This window comes from Pleurodeles waltl, chromosome 7 (assembly GCF_031143425.1).
Source record: "Pleurodeles waltl isolate 20211129_DDA chromosome 7, aPleWal1.hap1.20221129, whole genome shotgun sequence".
NCBI classification, from domain to species: Eukaryota; Metazoa; Chordata; class Amphibia; order Caudata; family Salamandridae; genus Pleurodeles; species Pleurodeles waltl.
In genome coordinates this window covers 1,045,875,381-1,045,898,065 of record NC_090446.1, presented here as the reverse complement: position 1 = coordinate 1,045,898,065, position 22,685 = coordinate 1,045,875,381, and the positions used below count along the sequence as shown (strand labels likewise).

Genomic DNA, 22,685 nt, shown 5'->3' with positions numbered 1-22,685 from the left:
GTGTGTGTATATATATCTATATATATATATATATATATATATCTATCTTCCAAACAATACAAAAACCGCGTAACTCAGCGTCCTCGCTCACAGGCAGCAAAGATAAGGGTCGCGGAACCCTTAAAAATAAACATACAAGTTCCCACTTACGGAAAAAAGTCTCTGCCACACACGGTGTCCAATAACTCGTTCCTTTATTCGGCATACAGAAAAAGCTCAACGCGTTTCGGCAGTCCTCGCTGCCTTGTTCACGAATAACTATTCTGAACAGATATATATATCTCAATCGCACAGCTGAGGATCTACCAGGCTGTCAGATCTCATGCTGAGATCTGTTTGGGTGCCAACACATCAACAAGGATGTGGCGGCAGCCATCTTAAGAATCAGTCCTGAAAAAAACGTGTCCAAGAGAGACACCCGTCTGGGACCAAAAACGTCTATTTTAGTTTTTTGTAACACAATTTGAAGGGAATTAGTGGAGGCTCTGTGGCAAAATTAAAAAACAAAAACACACAGGCTCTTGAGCTATTATTAGGGCATAAGTTGTAGTTAATTGAGATAACTATCACTGGTGAGCTCAAGTGGTTTTGTAAGTTTAAAATATTACTTTGTCACCGACATTTTCACCTAACTATAACTATCTATAGATTTTCTTTTTTAACCTTTGTGCTTTTGTGAGTTATGTTATGCTCTCCATCTCAGATCTACTGTTTAATGTCTTCTTCCCTTCAAGTGTGTTCCTTTGCAAACTGTACTTGTGAAACCTATAAAGATAAATATGACGTTACAGTATGTGTCACAAAGATTTACACATTTCTTTATTAGTTTCTCACCTATTAATTAATTACCAACTAAATAACTTTAATGATTTAGAGATGGCAAATCCGAATCTGTTTATAATTTTTTTATATGGAAAAAAGTAACTTGAATATTCTGTCACCTTTCTCAAGCTAATTGAATATGTATCTGATTACATTATTTTTTCAGCACTGATTGAAATGGATCCGAAAGGAACAATTATGTCATCAGCTGTGTGACAGTAGGTAAACCTTTGTCTCTCTTTAATGTCGCTAGCAATATTTTGAGCTACTTTTAGAGGCAATTCAAAAACTGGAAAAGAGAAACCAATTAATGAAAACTGGATATGAATAAATTGGACAAATGTTTGGCTGTTTACCTTGAAATTGCCTATTTAAATATGAGGCAGATTTTTTTGCTCATTAGCTGAGAGCTTATCAAAATGGGGTGCCATTTTCTAGCTCTACATACTGCTTAACATAAAAGTAGGTATAAACATTGTTGATCACATATCAGCAGAAACCTGGAACTTGAACCAACGTCTTTGTACAAAAGGAAGATTTCGGCACATTTTTCAATGGTATTACGCTAACTTATTAAGAGAAGCAACTGTTTATGGGGACTGGACTCTGTGACCTAGGGTGCACCACTGTTCTATCCAGCAGCAGTAGGAGGGGCCTGAACGCTCTGCCCTATAGCCCCCACAGTGTGGGCTGCACCATGGAGAAGACATGGTCAAGACCAGGCCCGCCAATGCCCGGAACAGGCTGGGCTGGGCCACTCATCTTGGCTGTAGGGCAAAACATCTCTCGAGGATTGTGTTTGCTTATGAAAGCCAAGAGGTCCATCTATGAATTTATTGGCCTTTGGCTTACTGTTGCTTTGCCCTTTTCACGTATTCCTTGACTGATGTCCTGTTTGCGCTATTTTCGAGTTGTTGGCTTGCTACTTAGGGATAATGGGGAAGCGAAAAATGCAGAGGGTTGGGAGGGGAGATAAAACCAACCAAAGCATTTACTATAATACAAGGCTACATGCTGGACATCTTTCTGGTCAGATCAGTCCAGTCATCTCTAAAGGAATTGATTTGGCCTAAAGACTATTGCTCACTTTCCCTCCGAATTCACCCCTACATTATCCCCGTGCTTCAAGCAATCAAGTAATTACTTGTATATTGCACTGGCTGAGGGTGTCCTTGCATGAGAGCCTCGACTGACGCACGCTACATTTGAAGTTGACTCCTCACGTTTTACAAATTATTGGCCCTTATGCTTACTTGGTTGCTACCTTATGGCAGAAGGACTAATAATTTGTAATATGTGAACAGTCAAGGTCAAATATAGCCCGTGTGTGAGTCGAGGCCCTCATGCACGGTTGCCCCATCCGGTACGATGTAAGTATTTACTAGATTGCCTGAAGCACTGTCCAGTGTCATTGAAAACTCAAACAAAAACATGTGTGCCCATTACCATTCAGAACTTGAACTGTGTTCAGGCTATGAGAAATAAAGAGTAGAAATTAACAATTCCAATTGGCACCCCTTTGCTTGGGAAGATAAAAAAAAAAAAAACCTGAGTGACATTTGTTCCCCCCCCCTGTCCCTCCCTTCCTTCCCTCCCTCCCCCTCTTGTGTAGAGAATAGCAGGCCTGGAGAAACCGATTTCAGAATTAACCAAATGTAATTATGTGGCCCTCATATAGACCCAGGTGGAGGATGTGTAGTTTACCTAATACTGTCACCACAATGGCAGCCTATGCAGGGACTCCTGCTCAGTGGTTTACATTCACCAAACCGGCTATTTCGACCATTGATTTAATTGACGGAGCCTAATCTATTGGGGGTGGGGAATGCAAGTAAGAGGCTGTGAAGCCTAGGAGTAATGCCCCTGTAATTGAACCAGGAGGGCTGTCCCCGCAAGTTGATGTCACTTTGCTCCTGCCTCAATCTTCCACCTGACTGTTGACTCTAAGTAGTGATTTTGACGAATAATCCTTTTCTGTCTGCACCCAGGTCAGAATCCGACAAACTCAAAAGCAAGGTATTCCATTGGTTAACGAGAAATTCTGACTTCAGCATCTCGGAATATAAATATTTTCACCTTGTTAGGAGAGTGGACTGAATTGGACCCTCAGCCAAACAGGGGGCTATGTGGTCACCCAAAATTGTCCTATCTGTTAATTTTGCACAGTGCCCAAAACACCCACTAGAATCTTTTAAACAACCCTATCATCATTTTGCCCTGGGTTTTTTTTTTTGTTTTTTTTTAATTTTTTTTTTTTAAAGGTATTGTTCTTGTAAACCGGTCACCAAGTCAGTCCCCTCTGTGACCGGAACCAGTTAACCGTCCAGTTGTCCCTAAAACCAATAAATGTACCCTTCTAATTGGCCTGGAGGATATAGACTGACTGTCCATAGATTACTGTTTCCACATAGGAGCAGTAAAACCACCCAAAGCCTGCAGCCACCTACAGGTGGTAGTACAAAGGTAGGCTCCTCCTGAGGTCTTACAAACCAAGGACTCGCTTACTCATCTGATAAACTGGAATATTGCCACATAAGCACAGATCTGTTGGATCCCGATTGGTTTAATTATATTTAATAATTTGTTATTGTAATGTTACAGGAAATCTGTTGACAGAAAAGGAGTCTGGCTTCGGGGTTCAAAGCTGTTTAAGGTCTTTCTAATCGTTTGCTACCACACTCGAATCCAAATTCTATGGATTGTCATTTTAAATAGGTTTTGTCTTTCTTATCAATTTTTATAATTCTGTAGTGGAATTGGGCTGTGAAATTATTGTTTTGTTTTATGTCATGGAAATATTAAGAAATGGGGCAGGCCATGTTCTGAATGAGTTTAATGTTATCATTGTTTGCTGTTTTAATGGCAAATTGGGTAGTAATGTAATCCGGAGTGACCCTTTCCTGGCCTTCGATAACCTCTTGTATGACCAGAGTGCAGATCAGAGAGGCCAGAGAATGTTGTGTGATCTACTTATATTTGATCTCGACAATATGATTGAAATTATGGGTACCCTGTGACACACATACATACTTTTGTAATCTCGGAACAAGGTACCATCAGTGATGTAAATATTAATAATGTCTAAAGGCATGGCTGAGCTGGTTGATGCAGGGGGTACCGCTGAAAGTGGGTTCAGCAATCATAATCCCAATGAAATAGCACTCTGCCTGCTGGTCAGTTCTAAAATTCCTGTATGTAAGAGTGCAACTGATCTAGCCTCTAAAGTTAAAGGACTCTGGTATAGGTGGCATGTTGTAAATATTACTATCTAGTTGACAGATTACCTGTTGATAGATCATTACACTGCATCTAAAACAATTTAGGCATTTGAAAAACGAAATTCATTTATTAAGACTTCCTTAACTAGCTGTGTTAAAATGCCAAATCTACTCAACAAGGCTGGTTTGACAGGGAATGTATGGTAGACAACCAGTGCTTGTACCTAGCCCTTAAGTGGTGCCTTAGAGACAATACTGCCATAGATAAAGCTAAGTCAAATTATAAAATGGTCCAAAAAAGGACGCAGACCCTCAACGAAGAAGCTTGGGAAAGCCTGATTAAAATCTGCAAAGACAAGGATACCAGAGGCTTTTAGAGCAGGGAGCAGTTCAGCAACCGTTAAACGTAATGGGCTAGGGTCTAACAGTGAAGACGGGTGGATTAATAATTTCAGACATTTTTTTTCTTTTGAAAATACCAGCACAGCTGATTTGTTGGATAATCTCCCCTTTCCCCCTCGACAATATATTTGACCTCGGAGAGATGATTGCTGTATCCTGTAGCCCATCTAGAAAGGCAGCCAGCCCTGACAAGGTCCCCATGGATCTTTATAAAGTGAACATTGCTCTGTGGGCACCCATTATCACTAATGCTTTAAATACTGTGGTACTCTTCAAGATTCCTGCCTCTTGGCAGACTGCTATTATAGTTCCAGTCTTTGAATGCTGCTATCAACTGGTAGGGAGGATCCTTGCTGCTGTCAACCAATATTGTTGGATTCCTTGGTAAAAGTAGTAGGATCTGCACATGTTAGAGACCTGGGTCCATCAGTTTGGCATCATTAGTAAGGTGCAGTATGGCTTTCGAAAGGGGTTGGGGACACAGGAACAGTGTCTAAACCTTAACCTAATGGTAGGTAAATACACAATTGCTAAAAAGGACTTTTTTTCGTTGCATTCATGGCCCAAAATAATGCTTTTGACCATGTGAAGTACTGTCAATTATAGCACATTCCTACCCATATAGGTTTGCTGCATGCTGGGGGTGACTTCCTACATGCTCTACATTGTGGGGTATAAGCGACGGTTAAATACGGCACAGGGGAGGGAGGGAGTGCACGCGACATCTAGGGTAAGCAGGAACACTGTGTACAGGATAACAGCGTTTTTTATTTTACATTGTCCCTTTTCTTGCTGATTGTTGCTGGAGATTTTTTATTTTTATTTTTTTATTTACTGATGTGTTGTCCAAAGGTTACTAGTGTCATTAAACAGGAATACCAGTGAAACCTCATACTTTCTTTAGAAAACTATTGAAACTGAAAATAATCTCAGTGAGCTAGCCATTAAAGGCGAATTTAGAGCCCATATTTAAAAATCAAGCAAAAATCACACGAGCAATAAAGGATGCAGCTCTGGAGAAGCGGTAGCATTGTTCACAACTCGGGACCCTAAAGTACTCTTAGATGCTGGCTTTCCTGTGGTTGTTGAGTTACAGCCACAATGTATTTTTAATCTAGTGAATGTTCCCCCACTCCTTTTATCAGAGAATCAACATACCTGAAGAAGTGATACCAGAGGTAAAACCGTTATGACTACAGAAAAAAACAAACTCTTAAACTTCCCTAGCATTTAGTCTTATCAAAGTTTCAAATCTATATGGTTTAAGCAGATATTGTGTTTCACAACATGGGCCACAGAGCACCGGAGGTGCCAGAGAGTAACCAGATTTAATGGAGTTATGTTTTTTCTCAGTAACAAGGAATGGTTGACAGCAGCAGATGTAGCTTTTGACATCCCTGATAGATGTGCAGCTGGAAGTTTAAATCAAATGATGCGAGTCATCCCTGACTTCATGTTGGGCATTCATTCCTTCTACAAATCTAATACAGTTAGGCCAGGGTACACTTACATACTCTTTGTTTAAGAATATAATAGAAGGATGATGTGACTATTGAAAAGAAGGAAACACAAGAACTTTACTTGACTAATTAAATACATAATCTACTGCAGGAGCCTATAAACCAGCCAGTTTAAACGTCAATACCTTTAAAACATTGCCCACTACTCGAAGCTGCTGTTCTCGTGAAACAGACATAATTTCTTACTTCTTCGTGGCAAACAAACCTTTTCTCCCCCACCCACTTCTCTTTCTAGTTTCAATGGTACTTCAGCAGCAGAGACATCCCTGGAAGGTCTACTAGGCAGTGCCCTGCCATAAATTAGAGGTACGTCTGCACAAAGTCTGAAGGGCTCCCTTGATGAACAGAATAAAATCATGTTTTTTTTTTTTTTTTTTTTTTTATCCTCCACATTATACCTAATGCAGAAAAAACTTTCAGATTTGGAAGATAATTGTTCTCACCTTGATAGGATACTAGATAAAAAAAAAAAAAAAAAAGAGATTCTAGAGCTCAGAGCCAAGCAATAGAACTTGGATAATAGGTCAAAGCATCTCAGTTAATGATTTTTAGGTATCCCAGAGATGCCCAATATTGGTTGGGTCAAACATTTAATCATATATCCTGTCCTGCCAGACTTGCAATTTAACTATTATGAGAACTTACCAAGTTCCAAAAATCACTTCTAAAAGTTTGGAAACACCGCGTTCACTTTTGTTTAACTTTGGTGGGTTCAGAATTAAGGAGCAAGTTCTGCAGCAAACTATCAAGAATTGGTCGTGTTTCACTTATAAACATTTCTCTTTCCAGATTTGCATTGATTATGACTCATGAAAGTTGTAAACGTTTTGGAACATTTAAGCTCTTGTTCCCAAAATTCAAGACTTTAGTTGCTCAAGCACACTTATTTGTGCAAAGCCAAATGGAAAATGTTCTCTACTGTAAGTGGTCAGTCTTCTCAAAAGTATAAAAATATTGATTTTTGAAATGTCCTGTGTAGTGAAAGGGGAAAATTTCTCAACGCCCCCACCCCTCTGTTTTAGATTTTTTTTTTTTTTTGCAACAGAGGTCCGACACATTGAACATGATATGGTGCCAGTCAGTAGGCTATTGAAAGGGGATTCCTGAATAGGATGGCTAGCTGTAGTTGGCAGGAACTGGGGTGAGAAGTTGGGTGTTTTTTTTTTTTCCCCTTTCATTCAATGCTAACAGTTTTAATAATAATAATATTGAATCCTCCATTTGTTCACATAATCCTGCAATTTTCTTTCTGCACGAGACGCGTGTTCCAAATAGTGGATTGCAACATTTTACTATGTTGTCTCCATGGTCTCCTTTTAGATTATTTTCCTCTGCTAATGCTGCACACCATGGAGAAGCAATTTACTTCTAAAAAAAATCTGGACTTAAAAATCCATAATTGTCAAACAGACAAAGGTTGCTGGCTTATGGCCAATTGTACTATTTCCTCTAAACATTTAATCTTGGTAAATATACACCCTCACAGTATATAAGTCCACGCATTTCTTTAATCTCAAATGCCATTAGAAGGCTACATTATTGTGGATGAAGACTTTAATTCCATCAGGAGTCCAATCTTAAATTCTTGTAGCCCAAACACAAGGCAAAACAAACCCAAACTAGCTAAGAATGTTATACCTTAGAAATCTGTCTGGTTGACTTTTAGGAATAGTGCATTTTATGAGAAAATTGAATTGGCGCTTAGCTCCCTAAGGCATGATCTAATAGCTCAGACAGATTATTCTTTCAACTTCACGGTGTCTCAGATTCAAACCACTATGTTTTTTACCTTATGGCCTTTTGGATCGTTATGCCATAGAATTACATGCCCAAATTCTGTCAAAACCTCCCTCAAAACAGAATTTTCATTGAATGTAAATAGAGTATGAAAATTGGCTACATGGGGCAACTGATTTAATCAAAGAGTATTTTCACAGAAATAAAAGGACTGGCAATTTTTCTGTGGCCTAGGATGCCATTCAGATAATCTTGAGACATCAAATAATTTTTGATTCAGAAGGGCGAAAGAAAATATAGAATTTTAAAGCTCAGATTTGTTATATGTTAATCAGATTAGTTTTCCCTAATATCTTAAGGAAAAGCAGATTGGGGCAAAAGCAAAGAAGGATCTGTTGTGTTAATATTATTGTAAAGAAACCTATTTGAATGCAAAAACATATCTCCAGTTCTACGAAGTGCTACGAAAAGTGAGTTTTCTGGTAAATTCCTAGTTTGGTCAGCAAGGGAGAAAGTTAAGTGAAATTAAATTAAATCAACGAGGTGGTTATGTAACAAGGCTAGAACTGTTTATGTTAATGAAATAGGAAAAATATTTTAGATGACTATAAAATAATTTTTAATAGCCAGCTGTTCATTGACTTGCATCACTTAGAGTTTTTTTGTTGTACCTTCATCTAGTCTTAGGTTGATTCCTACGGTAGTATATCAATTATGTTACTCCTTAAAACATGAATAAGTACTGGAAGTGATCCAGGTATGTCTAATGGAAATGCTAGTGATAGGAATTGATTCCTGATCACATTTTATGAAATTGTTCGGACTAATTTAACAAATCATTTGACCAAATTAGATTTTGAAATGATTTAAAATTGCTCATTTCTTCAGTACTGAAACAGATGTTAGTTTGAACTGCTTACGAATTCAGAGGATTTTAATTCCTATTGCCTGGTCACTTTATTGAACATCAGTTACAAAATCCTAGCCACATTATTAACTTGTAATTAATAATCTAGCATTCTGACTGATCCATGAAATTGTTTCATTCTAGGGCATTAATTGTATTGTAATACTAATTGTTTAATTGTATCTGTAGATCATTTTACTTACAAGAGATTTCCAACTTCACAGTGTTCCTTTGTGTAGGGAAAGCATTTGACCTCTTGAGCTAGGAAAGTTTTTTTTTTTTTTTTCCTGATTTTAAATCCATTTGGATTGACTGCTGAGCTCACAATCTTCTTCGTACAAGGACACCCAGGCAAAGTTCATTTTGAGTTTGTCGGAAGAGGCACTTCTAAGGTGAGGCATGGTACTTGACAGGACTGACCTCTTTCTCCTATCTTACTTGCCTTTCACAAACCCTTTGCAATCACTATTTTAAATGATAATAATGTAGCTCCTGTAATAGATCACATTTAAACTGAAACTACATGCAGATGAAGTATTATTTTTGAAATCCATGAGGATAAATCTCATCAACACTCGTACTATTTTCAATACTTTCCAAGCACTAGTCGATCATCATCCTTTACTTTTTGATTCTCCCCTGGAAGTTCTCCTGTATGAGATTCAGAAAGTATGTAATGCTAATCCCAAACTTTATTATATATGTTTCATCAGATGCAAATGACTTTTAAATTTAATGGGTGGGTAGCGCTAAAAACAAATACCTGTTGCACCACCCTTTAAACTTTATTTTCTCAGCTGCTTCCTACACTTTGTGATAATATTTTAGACAAATGAAAGGAATGTTTTCATGTTTTACCTGGAAATATTAATCACCTATATAGTCACTGAGTGCTTTATATTGGCCTACCTCCTAAAGTGGTCTTGTGCGGCCTAATTTGAAAACAATTCTATTTATGGGCTTTTGCCATTTACTTCTTCATGTTTACATATTTGCAGTCATTGCATAAATAATTGGATTTTTTAAAATACAAACCAGGCTTATCAATTTTAGATTTGGCAATATTTTGAACATGTCGAAGGTATTTATTTAGAGTTTGTTGAATAGGGTAGCCCATCATGACTGAGTGCCTTGTCTTTCAAACTTTCAACCCATCCAGTTTTGAACCTGGTGGACCACCATTAGCGTAAACCTTTCCCCGACAGCCTGTGGGAGTACATGTCGTCAGAGGTAAGCTGGCTGACTGTCCTCCCTATTTATAATGGGTGGTCGGATTGCTTTTTCCTGACATAAAGGGGACAGTAAATACAAAGAAAAAAAAACGACCCTCGCACTATGGGAGAAATCTTGCACATGTTTGGTCCATTTGGTTTCTCCTTTTCTAAAAACAAACTTCTGCTTTGGGAGTTGTTTTTTGGAAAAGTAAAAAGTTTAACACATTTGACGTAAGTGCCTGTCACCAATGATGGACGCACACCAAACTTTACAATGGTTTTGTATGAACCTTAGTGACTCTTCAACTGTTCAAGATTCTTTAAATAGTCTCCTATAATTTGTTTTGTTTTTGCACTGCACACCCCTGTATCCTTGTAGTAACATTCTCCCAATTTTACGTAGCTTGCTTCACTTAGCCTATTATTTGAACATTTTGCAGCTGATCTGTAGACATAATCACATTTTTTACATAAGCTATTTTCTCTGTTGCCATCATGGGAGCTCTCCTATTTATGAACAGTACAATTGGTGCTTTTTGCCAAGAAACATGCCGATAAGAGGCAACACTCGATTAAATCAAATCAGTCAACAAGCCAAGGATACTAGACTAAACACACTGCTCCAGAAATGTATCTTAAAAAGAAAATAAAAGCAGTACATTTTGCCCCTATGCTCGGGCTTAAATATATGTAAGCTAACACTGCCATTTTAATGTTTCTTGAAGCTACAGTGTCTCAATATGCACAGCAGGATCTGGTAGGCAGTTTGTTTTATTTACTGACTAGGCAAGGGCCCTCACAGGAGGTATGCATTGCGTGCCTGTCACAATCTTGAACCCCCTGATGTTATGCTAGGATTCACAAATGGACATAAACTTGCAAATAATTTAATTCATGAATCCTTCCTTGTGCCCATCCTCATGAATCCTTTCTTTCAACCACACTTGTACATCCTGTACTGCATCGATATAGCCTTTTGAATCATTCCATCTATCCTCCTGAATCATTCCTACTATTCATACTCATGATCAATTTATTCTTAATCTTTAAACTCCCCTATAACCATGAATCCTTCAATCCGTCTGCCTGTACAAATTCATGATCTTATTCACATTAATACGTGTGGGCATAGATGCCTTCTAGTTGTATTTCTCTATTTACATATGAAATTATAGGTTGTGTGCATCCGGTTGCATTTGCTGTACAAAAATCAAAGCTAATGGCTTTCAGTGCTTAAGTTCTGAAATGAATGAGCTAGTTAGAGGTTTGGCAGGAATTGTTACAACGAAACCAGTGGGACAAATTCACCCAATGTCCTTTAGGTTTACTTACATAAAACATACTCATTCATATATGTATACATTAATGAGTTGCATTTTGCTAAAAATGGCCAATTTTAAATTAAATAATAAACTTACTTTTCCAATAGTCCCACAAATTGTTATGGGTGGTGAATATTGCACAGACTGGTGTGGAATGATTTGAGAAGAGGAAGGTATTTCAGAATTTCTGGTACATTTTTTTTTATGCAACTGCACACCGTAAAGCAAAAGAATAGTTTTGAGCACTTGTTAATTTATTGTTAACAGGTGACTTATAACAGACATTTTTTTTAATGAATCTTTTTTTTTATTAAACCAAGCAAGCCAAAAAAATAAATTGGGGCCAGATGTAGCAAGGCATTAGCGCCTCGCAAACGGCGAAAAACGCCGTTTGCGAGGCGCTAATGCCTGTGCGCGATGCAGAAACACATTTTGCGAGTCGGAACCGACTCGCAAAATGTGTTTCCGACTTGCAAATAGGAAGGGGTGTTCCCTTCCTATTTGCAACTCGCACCGCGATGTAAGTTGATTTGTGACCGCAAAAGCGGTCACAAATCAACTCGCAGTTACCATCCACTTGAAGTGGATGGTAACTCATTCGCAAACGGGAAGGGGTCCCCATGGGACCCCTTCCCCTTTGTGAATGATCACAAAAATAATTTTTCAGAGCAGGCAGTGGTCCAATGGACCACTACCTGCCCTGAAAAATACCGAAACAAAAGGTTTCGGTTTATTTTTCAAAGTGCAGCTCGTTTTCCTTTAAGGAAAACGGGTTGCACTTTGAAAAAAAAAACCTGCTTTATTGAAAAGCAGTCGCAAACATGGAGGTCTGCTGACGACAGCAGGCCTCCATGTTTGCGAGTGCCCATAGTCGGTATGGGGCCGCAATTTGCGACCCACCTCATTAATATTAATGAGGTGGGTCATTGCGACCCCATACCGACTCGCAGAAGGTGTCTGAGACACCTTTCTGCATGTGGTTTTGCGAGTTGCAATTTGCGAGTCTCTATGACTCGCAAATTGCAACTCGCAAAACCATACTTACCTACATCTGGCCCTTGGTCACATAACATTATTAGCTGATATGGAGTTCTGAAGTATACATCTCCAAACATCATTCCTGTTCCCCACCCCCTGTCCCACTCCCTCGCCTCCCACCACACCCCGCAAGTTAAGATCACATTTCCCCCACTCTGGTTGGAGGTGAAGAGCACAGAGAATCCCCTCTGTAGCCATTCCATTTGCCTCAATTTTTTATTCCTTACGAGGACAACCCTGACTTTGGTATACCACTCTCTCTGCCAACATGCACCAGTCCATCTCTTTTCCATTCGTTCAGGTGCAGAGCACCGGTCACTCCCCATAGTAGTGCAATGTTGTTTACCTACTGTGAACCACAAAGTTATCGAAATCTGGTCCATATGGCTTAGGTCAATATCTCCTCGGACATTCAAAAGATACCATTTAACTGTGGTTTCCATCCTGCCCCCACACAGATCATTCATGCAAGTGAGTTCAGAGTCCCAAAAGGATTGAATCATTGGCCAGCTCCAGATAATGTGGAATAAGGTCCTCACTTGTCCACGTTGTCTATCGCAGTTGGCTTGTGCTTTTCTGCCCATCTTTGCCATTGTGGTGCATGCTACGTAAGACCTGTGAAGAATCTTGAGCTGCACTAGACAGAAGCTAGAATTTATCACAACCACCGTCCGTGACATAAGGGCTTCAGACCATTCCTTATCTTCCAGTCCTCCTAAATCACGCTCCCATTGTTCCCTTAAGTGTTGAAGTGTATCTGGGGAGTTCTTTGTTTTTGGTAAGTAAGGAAGATAGCTGGGCATATGTTTAACAAGCAACCTGTCCTCCAGGGAAGGGGTTTCAGGAGTATCCCCCTCCCTGGGGAGCATCGTTCGAAATGCATCCTCTATCTGCAAGAACCTAAAAACCTCTGTGGGGGCCAGTTGGAACTCTCTTTGTAAGTCATTGAAGGGGATAACATCTCCTTGAGACTGGAGGTCTCCTACCTTAGAGGCCAATGAGGTTCCATTTATCGAACCCTGGCTGTGTTCCTAGTGTTTCCAGTTTACCCGAGTCCCACAAAGGAGTGGTCTGGGTTACCTTGTTTTCCAAACCCAGGGCTTCAAGCACAGTGTCCCAGAGTGCTATTGTTACCGCAGAGGGTCCAGTGAATGTTGTGTGTTTAGGGTCCGCATATATGGCCCTAAGATATCCACAGTGGGTGCTTGGTCTTCCTGTCCTAGCAGTACACTGGTTAGTGTGTGGGGAGATGAACCCAGTGATTATTGACCATGAGTTGTGCCTCCCAATAATATTTTTTAATATCTGGGAGGGCTACTATCCCATCGTACCACCCTCTTGTTAATTTGTTGAGCACTATTCGACCTGGGCCCCATCTCATAGTAGTGTTCTAATTTTGCTCTCAATTTCCCTGAAGTAGGTTGCTGGGATTGTGTAAGGTGTGTTATGTAGGGCATTAAGAAAGTGAGGCAGAGGCATCATTTTAAAAAGCGCTGCTCTTCAAGCAAGGAGAGTGGCAGAGACCTCCAGCATTGGATGTCAATTTTAAAACATTGCAATGGTTATAGAAGGTTCCTAACATAGAATAAATCTGGATCTGAGCTGATATAGGTCCCTAGGTATCAGAACCCAGAGGTGGCGATCTGCACAGCACAGTCACGGGCCATTGTGGTTTTGGTTCACTCCCGACAAAGATTAGGGATTTTGACCAAGATAGTTAATAATGCCTAAATTGGGTGAGTATCTGCATTACCCTGTCAAGCAAGAAGAACGGGTCTGCCATAAAAAGCAAAATATCATCTGCGTAGAGTGATATCTTGCCTTCCCAATGTGCTGCAGCCTGCAGATCAATGGGTTCGTTCTTATCCATGCTGCTAAGGATTTCAGTAGAAGGGCAAAGATGAGTGGTGAAAGTGGACATCCCTGACCTATCCCATGCTGGAGTTTAAACATCCAGGAGATTCCTCCGTAAACATTAACTTGTGCTAGTGGCTCTGTATAGAGGAGCCATATCCTTGACAGGTATCTTGGGCCAAAACCCATCCTGGACAACACTTCAAAAAGATACAGCCATTCAGTCATATCGAAAGCCATTTGTGCCTATAAGGAGAGGACAAGGGTGTTATTTTGGAATTGATTGGTAAGGCTAATCACCCCATGGAGAAGTCGTAATTTGAGAACTGTGTTAAGTCAAGGCATGAAACCAGATTGAACCAGGTGTACAAGCTTAGTGATTAGCGGAAATAGTTGGGATTTCAAGACTTTGGCAAGAATTTAAATCTCAGCGTTAAGAAGCAAAATTGGTCGATCTGAGGTACAACTTGCTGGAGGTTTATCCTCATGAATAACAACAATGGCAGCTAGTCTTTGGTCTCGGGGTAGGGGGCCCCGATCTCGACTTTCATTGTACATCTGTAGTAGAAGTGGGGCTTGCTTTGGCCATTTAGTTTGTAAAGCTCAATAGGCAAATCCGTTTGGGCCCACCGTCTTACCAAAGTTTAAGCTGCAGATTGCCTGATTTTTCTTACTCAGTGAGATCTTCTAGAAGCCCTCGGTCATTCAATCATAAGTTTGGGGAGCTGCAGGTTGGCCAGGATTTCATGTGATTCCCTCGTTGTAACAGTTGACTCTACAACAATTTATACCCAACTATATTCCTCAAAGGCCTCTGTGATTCCCCGTCTCTTACATGTTCAACCTCGTCAGTCTGAATTTCTAGTACCCACCTCCCTTCCCGCTCCCATTTATCCAGTCACTCTAAAAACTTCCCAGCTTTGTCGCCCACCTCATAGAGGCAATGTTGTGTTGCTCTGTGTCAGGACCTGGCCGCATCTGATGTTGTGTCTTTATATTCTTGCTGTTTGAGGCTCAGTGTGTGTTTAATATCTGGAAGTTTTTGGTGTGTTAGTAAAGACTCCATCTCAAGGATCTCTTGTTCGAACGCATCCAGCTCAGCTCCTCCTGCTTTTCTTGTGCCTTACTACTAGAGAGAGGCCCTGTCCCTTGATGACTGTTTTATGTGCCTCCCACAGGCTTTGTGCAGATTCCACTGAGGATTTATTTTCTGCAAATAACTGTTATGGGGCCTTTAGTAGGCCATCTCTAATTCTGGGGATTTCAAAAGACTAGAGTTTGAGTTTGATGTTTTAACTTTCGTTTCTACGGCCTAGGTTGTAGACTGCCCACACCAGGGAGTTGTCAGTGATACCTCCAGCCACATGCCAGACTGCCGAGAATCTGCAGAGTTGCTGGGCCAAGGGGAGTATATCATCATTTCATGAGAACTACCATGGCCTCCAGAATGAAAAGTGTATTGCTGTGTGGTAGGGTTAAGGGTATGCCGTGTATCGACATTTCCCCCTCTGGTAGTTTGAGGAGGAGAGCACTCTGTGCAGGGAGCGTGGTGTTGTGCATGCGTGGCGGGACATAGTTGGAAATTATATTGAGATTCGTTTTCTCCCACAACCCCGAAAGGGCTGCGTAGCTGGCATACTTATCAATGCAGGTACACTAGACTGTAAGGGGAGGTGTTGTTTTTCACTTTCACCCAACCCCTCTCAGGCCAGAGGTATAACCTGCATGGGCTACCATCCTATACCCCCTCCTATCCAGTGCTCGGCTGATATTCTCTATTAGGTGTGCTTCCTGAAGGAAGACCAAATCTGGGGAGTGGTGCTTTATGTATTACAGAACTACTCCTCTTTTCATTTTACCCCCCAGTCAATTAATGTTCCAAGACATAAGATTGCTATGTGCATTACCTAACCTGTCAGCCATAATATGTATTCTGGGGTCAGATCCCCTTTCCATTGGGCACAATCCGAGTCTGGAATCTGGGTCAAGAACTCATTTTGGATACTGAGAACCCATTTGCAGAGTGCCTATCGCCCCAAACCAACATTTATCTTATGGGTGACTGTGGCAAACCCAAGTAGGCCCTCCACCCCCACCTGTTTTAAAGGAACATAAGTTACCAAGATATTTCTTCTGCAACCTGGAACAGGTCGCCAGTTCCAGCGCACCACATAGCACTTAGACAGTCTTAATTGGTGAGTCATTTACCATTACCAGCATTCATAGCTGGTGAGAAATGTTTTTTTGAAACCTTCTTTTCTTTCTTCCTCTCCAAGCCAGTTTTTTGAAACTCTTGCTCAGTCTTTTGAAGCTCTTGATGCTGCAGTGAGGTCTTCTTATGGTACTGATCAGTTGTACCTAGCTGTCAATCTGAGTTGTCCTTATCACTCCGCTGCTGTTAAGGTTATTCCTGGACTTTCTTGCCACCAACCTGCCTCCAGTCATCAAGCTATTCCTATGCTGTGTCCCGGGTTGCAAAGTGTCAAGTCTTCCTGTTCAAAATCACTCAACTATGTATGGAACATCATGGAGCATTTAAATGCCATGTTATCTTGGGGCCCGTTTAACTTCGAGGAAGGTGTGTCGCAATCCTTAGACTCTGAGGGTAAAATCTGGAAAGAAGGTGACCGTGGTGTTGTCAAGTTTATATGGTGGGGCACTTCTTGCTGTTTGGAGGAAAATATCCCATTCCTGATAGTTAAAAATGTGTGCTATGATCAGGCAAATCGACACACCTGGCTTTGGGGGGGATTTGGCTGGGGGTCACCTAGGACTTGGTGAGCCCGCTTGACAGATAAATAGTTTGAGAGGCCCTTAGGTTACAATTGAGTACAAGATCCTCAACAGAGATCTACTTTAGGCTCCTATGTTCTCTCAGGCACTCCTGTTCTTCAAATAATATTTATACGCAAATGGCCTTCAAAATCTTCAACCTTTGCCTTCCGAGCAGCTGTCGTGGTGTGCAGCACCTGTATTTATTTCTTTAGGGACTCTGTGTCAGCCTGGACAGTGGCAATCATTTCTTAGTCTTCCTTCATGCGAGTTCCTAAATAGTACAGGTATGTTCTTAGCGGTATGACTTCTGTGGAGACCAAGTTTATTTTGGTCTCAAAGGTGCTGCACACTCCTTGAATGGCACCCAGGATTCCTTTTAGGCCGGGGTTTCATCATCAGGGAATGACTTATCTGTTGGGCTCTGTAGCTCCATCACTGCCACAGCAGCTGACTGATCTTTGGGCAGGATATACTTCTATCATTTCATTTTGAGTGTACCGCTCCCCCCTTTGCCGCCAGTCATTGCTGCCCCTCGCCTTTATTGGCACCATGCTTTGCCACGGAGAACTGCCAGGCAATGGATGAGTGGGGACCCGCTTCTGTAATTGCTGCTGCCTACTTGGGCGTTGGTATGGGCGAGGTTGTGGGCCCTCCTGCGGCCTGCGTTCCCTGCGCCAGCCCCCTAGGGCTCCTCGTATGGTAGTGCCAGGTTGTTGTAGTTCAGATTAAGAGGTCTTCGTAAAACAACTGGAAATATCAGGGCACCAGTGGAGAAATCGTTATGTAGGCTGTTGTCTCCCAGATGGGTGGGAGAGATGGGGAGGGACGCTCACTGATCCGCAGTGTGGCCCCCTGCGCAATTGAGGGGGCACTCCTGGAATGACGTTCTGGAGTTTCCCTTTGGGCCTGGTTCCCCCTTACCCAATACCACCCAAACCCCAAACCTCCGACCAAGGTTAGCAGATCACTGTGGGTGGCGGGAGGTATGAAGCAGTTCCCAGGCATGTGGCAGCAGTGATTTACATGGAAAGCAGTCTCTATTGCTGCTAGTGCAATCACAGTGCTCAGTTTGCTCATGTGTGGGGTACTCTGGCTGTATGTTTTTCTCCACGCCTCTCCTTTGCCCCTCTGTTGCTGCCAAAACAGGTCAATGGGCCCCCACGGGCTACCCTCTGTGGCTGTGTGTTGTACTGGCTCTCGCGGGCTCCTGGTCAGACGTGATCCTGCAAGCACATGCCTCTTAACTCAGGGTTGGGGGAGGGGGGTTGAACATCCGTGTTGTGCTAAACAGTATCCAGTGCCACATGTGCCTCCCCTAAAGCTCTGCCCCCCAATGCCAACTGGTCGCATTACCATTGCATATTGCTTTCCAGGCCGGCGGGTGCGCAGGTTTCCTTCCTCCAGCATCGGCGTCTCCAAGCATGTGGGCCACAGCTCTTTACATCTGTCACTTTATGTGCACTGCCTGCCCACTTTGCTTGTCACTGCTGCTGATTCGGGCACTGTAGAGCTGCTGCATGGTGAGAGGTGCCTGATTGCTGCAAGCAGCCGCTGTCTAAGCCACCGCAGAGGCTGCATTTTATCGTCAAGCACTAGGCCTCCTTTCGTATGGGGCGAGAAACAACGGCCGATGAAAATGACTGGAGATTTGTTATCCTAGCAACTAGAAACCCTTCATTCTTGGGTTCCAGTAGCATGGGGAGTGGATATTGAGGTGGATGGTAGGGGGAAAGGCTGGTGGATTGCAGGAGGCACTCAGCCACGAACCCCCTACAACTGACATTTTAATTACCTATTAACTACTATAGTTTGAGAGATGATTATCATTTTCCTATGCTGCTTAATTTGCTTCTTTGCATCCTGTTTTTAAGATAAATATGTTTTTAACATATTTCTGTTTGAGTCTCTTGATCGGGATTACTTTTTGGAAGGATACTTCGAACTTCAGCTTCTTCACCTTTACAATATCCAATGTGCCAAAATGGATAAGAAGATTTAAACAGCATTGTCCTTGCTGTATTGTGGTGCCTTGCGGCTCTGTATTGACTTTTCCTCCTGAGAAATGACGGTTGAGACTCTTATGAGCATCACTCCTGCGTGTCAATGTTAGCATTTTTCTTTATGCTTCTTCATACGCAGATCCAGCTTCTCCTTGTCAGTTGACTAGGTCTGTTTTTTCCCTCAATTTTTTTTTTCCAGCTTGCAGGAAAACTGTCCCCTCCTAACACTAAAGGTATGACAGAAAACAATATCTGCGACAGACCCCCACAAGCTGTACTACTGGTTTTCTAGTTCTCCGACGAGCATGATCTTATGAATCCGAAGGCGATCCAGGAATGTGAAATTAAGCTGTACATTGCCAGTCGCTGAAAGAATTCACAGAAGCCCATCTTCCACTCAGTCAAGGTGTGGATCCATACCTGCGACAGGTCCTCTTTGTGGTCTTGGTATGAGGTGATCCTGTAAGTCATCACGATGAACCCAGAGTTTCTGGGGCCATGATTGACCTAACAACAAATTGAAACCTTTAAAAAGGCCTTATTCTAAATCTTTGTCTCTCTTCCAAGCACCACCTTAATACTGGGCACCTGCTCTAAGCCTTGTTACTGTCCACCAGTGCGCAAGCAGGTAGCCATATGCCACAGATTAACACCCCAACGCTCTCTGAAGGACTCCAGTCAGGTTATCACCTGTGGATCAGTATCAGCATCATCTGTGTCTTCAGAACACTTCTCTTGTACTGCTCTGATGTTGGAGACAAGTTTCAATTTGGCACCAAAATTTATGCCAGTCCCTTTGGCGTGGACCGCGGCGATAATGCTGCTGGTGCCAAATTAGGACCGTGTCCCAATGGTTTTCTCCAACTCTGGGTCAAATTAGTCTTGACTGATGTTGAGTCCCAAAGCCTCTCTGACCCACCTGGTCCCAATTCAGTCAGTCACAGACAGTATGGTTCCTTTACCTCAGAGCTGTATCCCAGCTCTCCAACAGCTTTTCTGTTCAAGAGTCAATCAGTTCTCTGTGATGACAATGGAGTTGATGTAGATTAACCCCCCACACGCACACTATGATGACAGCATGAGTTTGGAGGTCAGTGGTTTGGACGCTTCTGGACACTGGGTTGTGTTGTTCCCCAGAACCATCAACGGAAGCGAGCAGTTCCTGGTCATAGCAGTGCTGCAGAGGTATTAAAGTCTGGGCAGGATTTGTCTGAGCCTTTACTGCCACTTAATGAAGCCCTTACTAACACCTTAATGGTGAACACCTGGTCTAAGCCTTGTTCCTGTCCACCGGTGAACAGGCAGGTAGCCATGCGCCACAGGTTGGCACCTGGCAACCTGGACAACTTGACTCAGTGCCCTACCCTAGAAACTCTGATGTTTCAGGCTTCCTCCTGCAGAGTTAACCCCAATTTAGTCCATTTGACCTCTCGATCTCAACCCACCCCACAGACTGAAAGTCTGTGAGAGTTGAAGTACTCAGGAAACTGAAGTTCTCATTGATTAGCCTAGCACATCAGTACATCAACGCCAGCTATTTGCTGGAGCAATATTCATGTGTTTTGAGACCTGGTTAGCGAGATCTTGCCAGCAGTCACTGAGGAATTTCTTGCTAGCCTGATTCAGACCATCCAGGATGTGGCCAAATAAAATATCCATTCATGAACTTGATAAAACCAACTACTTACGAGTACAGCTTGGATGAGATCCACCGGCTTCTCTCGTGATGTGCAGGCCTTGTTGAGGAATATGCAATTCTAGGGATCTTGACAGTTTGAGAGTGCCGAGCCATAGCGTGTTTTTTAGACCTTTCTACTGTGGCTAGACAATACTCTCTGCAATTTCGCCACTTTCAAGGCCATTCCAGAGTTTCTGCATATTGGCAACACCAAGACCCACCGGCACCTCAACCCTTTCATGGGCAGGGATCAAGCAGACAACATCTGACCACCAGGGGCAGCATACTTCCCATTCCCCTGTTCCTGTGTCATCGGCTTCGAGGCCACTTCAGTTTCTTCTTAGTGGCGCACGATCACCCAGTGGTAGGTAGAATCAGGGATTTTCTCCACGTGTTGCATGATATAACATCGAACAGGTGAGTCCTTCAGATGGTTGAACAAGAATATGCCTTGCCATTACTTTTCGTCCCATCTTCGCACCCATCAGACAGAGTGGCTTTCAGAGGAGAACCTCCTCACCTTTGTCACAGAGGTACAGATTAATTTGGCTGCAGGATCCATAGAGAGGGTTCTGGCCCTGGAGATAAGTACTGGCTGTTACTCTCACTGTTTCCTTTTGCAGAAGACGGGCGAGGTGTTAATTCTATTTCTGATCTCTGCTCTCCTATTGCCTGCTTGCGGAAGGACAAGTTCAAGATGCTCACATTGGCCCATGCTCTTACTTCTCCAGATTGAGGTGACTGGATTTTGGCATTGGACCTGCAAGATGCCTGCTTCATTTTCCTGTCTTGCAGTCCCAGAGACGCATCTTGGCAGTTCAAGTTAGACAAGGAGCATTTTCAGTTTGTGGTGCTTCCCTTCATCCTCACTTATGTGTTCATGAAAGTGATGGCAGTGGTTGCAGCACACCTAAGGATGTTGGGGATTCCAGTTGTTGTCTACCTCAATGACAGACTGTTGAAGGTGGACTTATTACATTGAGTTGTAGACCGCCTCTAGTTGATGGCGAACCTCTTGTGTTCATTGAGGTTCACCATCAATGTAACAAAGTCACATCTGACTCCTTAGCAAAGGCTCCCTTTCATTGGGCCATTCTGGATATGGTGGTGATTTGGGCAGTCCCTTCACCACAACAAGTCAAGAACATTCATACTGATTGTGATATTTTAGCCTTGTTCTCTGAGGCTTCTTGGCCTATTGGACTCCTGCATCCTGCTCAACAATGGTGCCATGTGGCGTATGCAAGCTCTGTAGTCGAATTTGAAGTGTCAGTGGGCCCAGCACCAGGTGAACCTGTTGGATAGAATTCAGGTTTTGGAGGAGACTGTGTAATAGTTATCCTGTGATTGCCTGTGCATCTCTAGATGTGTTGCTCTGCATACATGCATGCATGTATCAAGGTGTGTAGTGTATTTATGTACTATACAAAATCCAAGCCTACTGGTTTTGTCAATATTTATTTAAATTGCAGTTAAATTTGCTGCTGTTTTTCCCCACACAAGTGATAAAATACAAGAGGAGAAAGAACACTGTTTTGTGAATTGGGTTCCATGTGTCTGAAAGAACTACGTCCAATAGGTTTCATAGCTTCCTATTGTTTTGAAGTTAATATTTTATTTTTAAGACCTAAGCATTACTGTCACATCTTATTCTAGGCAAAAAATAACACATTACATTATCAGTTTCACAAATTTATAGAGTTAACTGCTTCTTTTTCTGTTATTTGTAGGATTTCTGTCCCTAAGTCATGGCAGACAGAAGACCTGAGAATTTATGTGAACAAGCATGTGAATCATTTAGACGACAAGAATACGAAGTGGCCCTAAAGTACTGCACTGAGACACTCCTTTCCCTCAGCCAGTATGCCTCCGCTAATTCCACAGAGGCTGGCCAAGCCGAAATGGAACGCATCAAAATTGAGAGCCTTCTTTACAGAATTGCTTCTTTATTGCAACTTGTAAGTTTTATTAAATTTTTTTTCTGAGCTCCGCAGGTAAGAATATTTGTTGTGGTACTAACCCAAATTTGGTCATGTTTCTCGGGGTTGATGTTAATATTTATTTACCACCTTCTTGAGTTATGGTACAGTCAAATATTACTAATCATGTCTTCAATCATTTAAAATACCTAGCAGCACTTAACCTAAGCTGCCTAATGGTAAAAAGATGAAGCTGGCTTTGTTTTTTCCCCTATAGTC

The 22,685-nt window shown here is 42.0% G+C and overlaps 1 protein-coding gene across 8 annotated transcripts in view; it reads left to right on the top strand.

The window, feature by feature from the left end:
• Positions 1–22,685, top strand: part of HELZ (helicase with zinc finger) — a 1,413,339-nt gene that overhangs the window by 62,620 nt on the left and 1,328,034 nt on the right. For 5 of the 8 annotated variants that reach the window (XM_069199901.1, XM_069199892.1, XM_069199893.1 and 2 more), the window contains exons 2-3: positions 989–1,040; positions 22,218–22,445. In XM_069199901.1, the coding sequence (XP_069056002.1) occupies positions 22,236–22,445 (210 nt within the window). In that variant the 5' untranslated portion in view covers positions 989–1,040; positions 22,218–22,235. Of the gene's footprint in view, positions 1–988; positions 1,045–6,197; positions 6,269–22,217; positions 22,446–22,685 lie in introns of those variants that run through there. The other 3 variants (XM_069199898.1, XM_069199899.1, XM_069199900.1) reach the window with 2 other exon arrangements.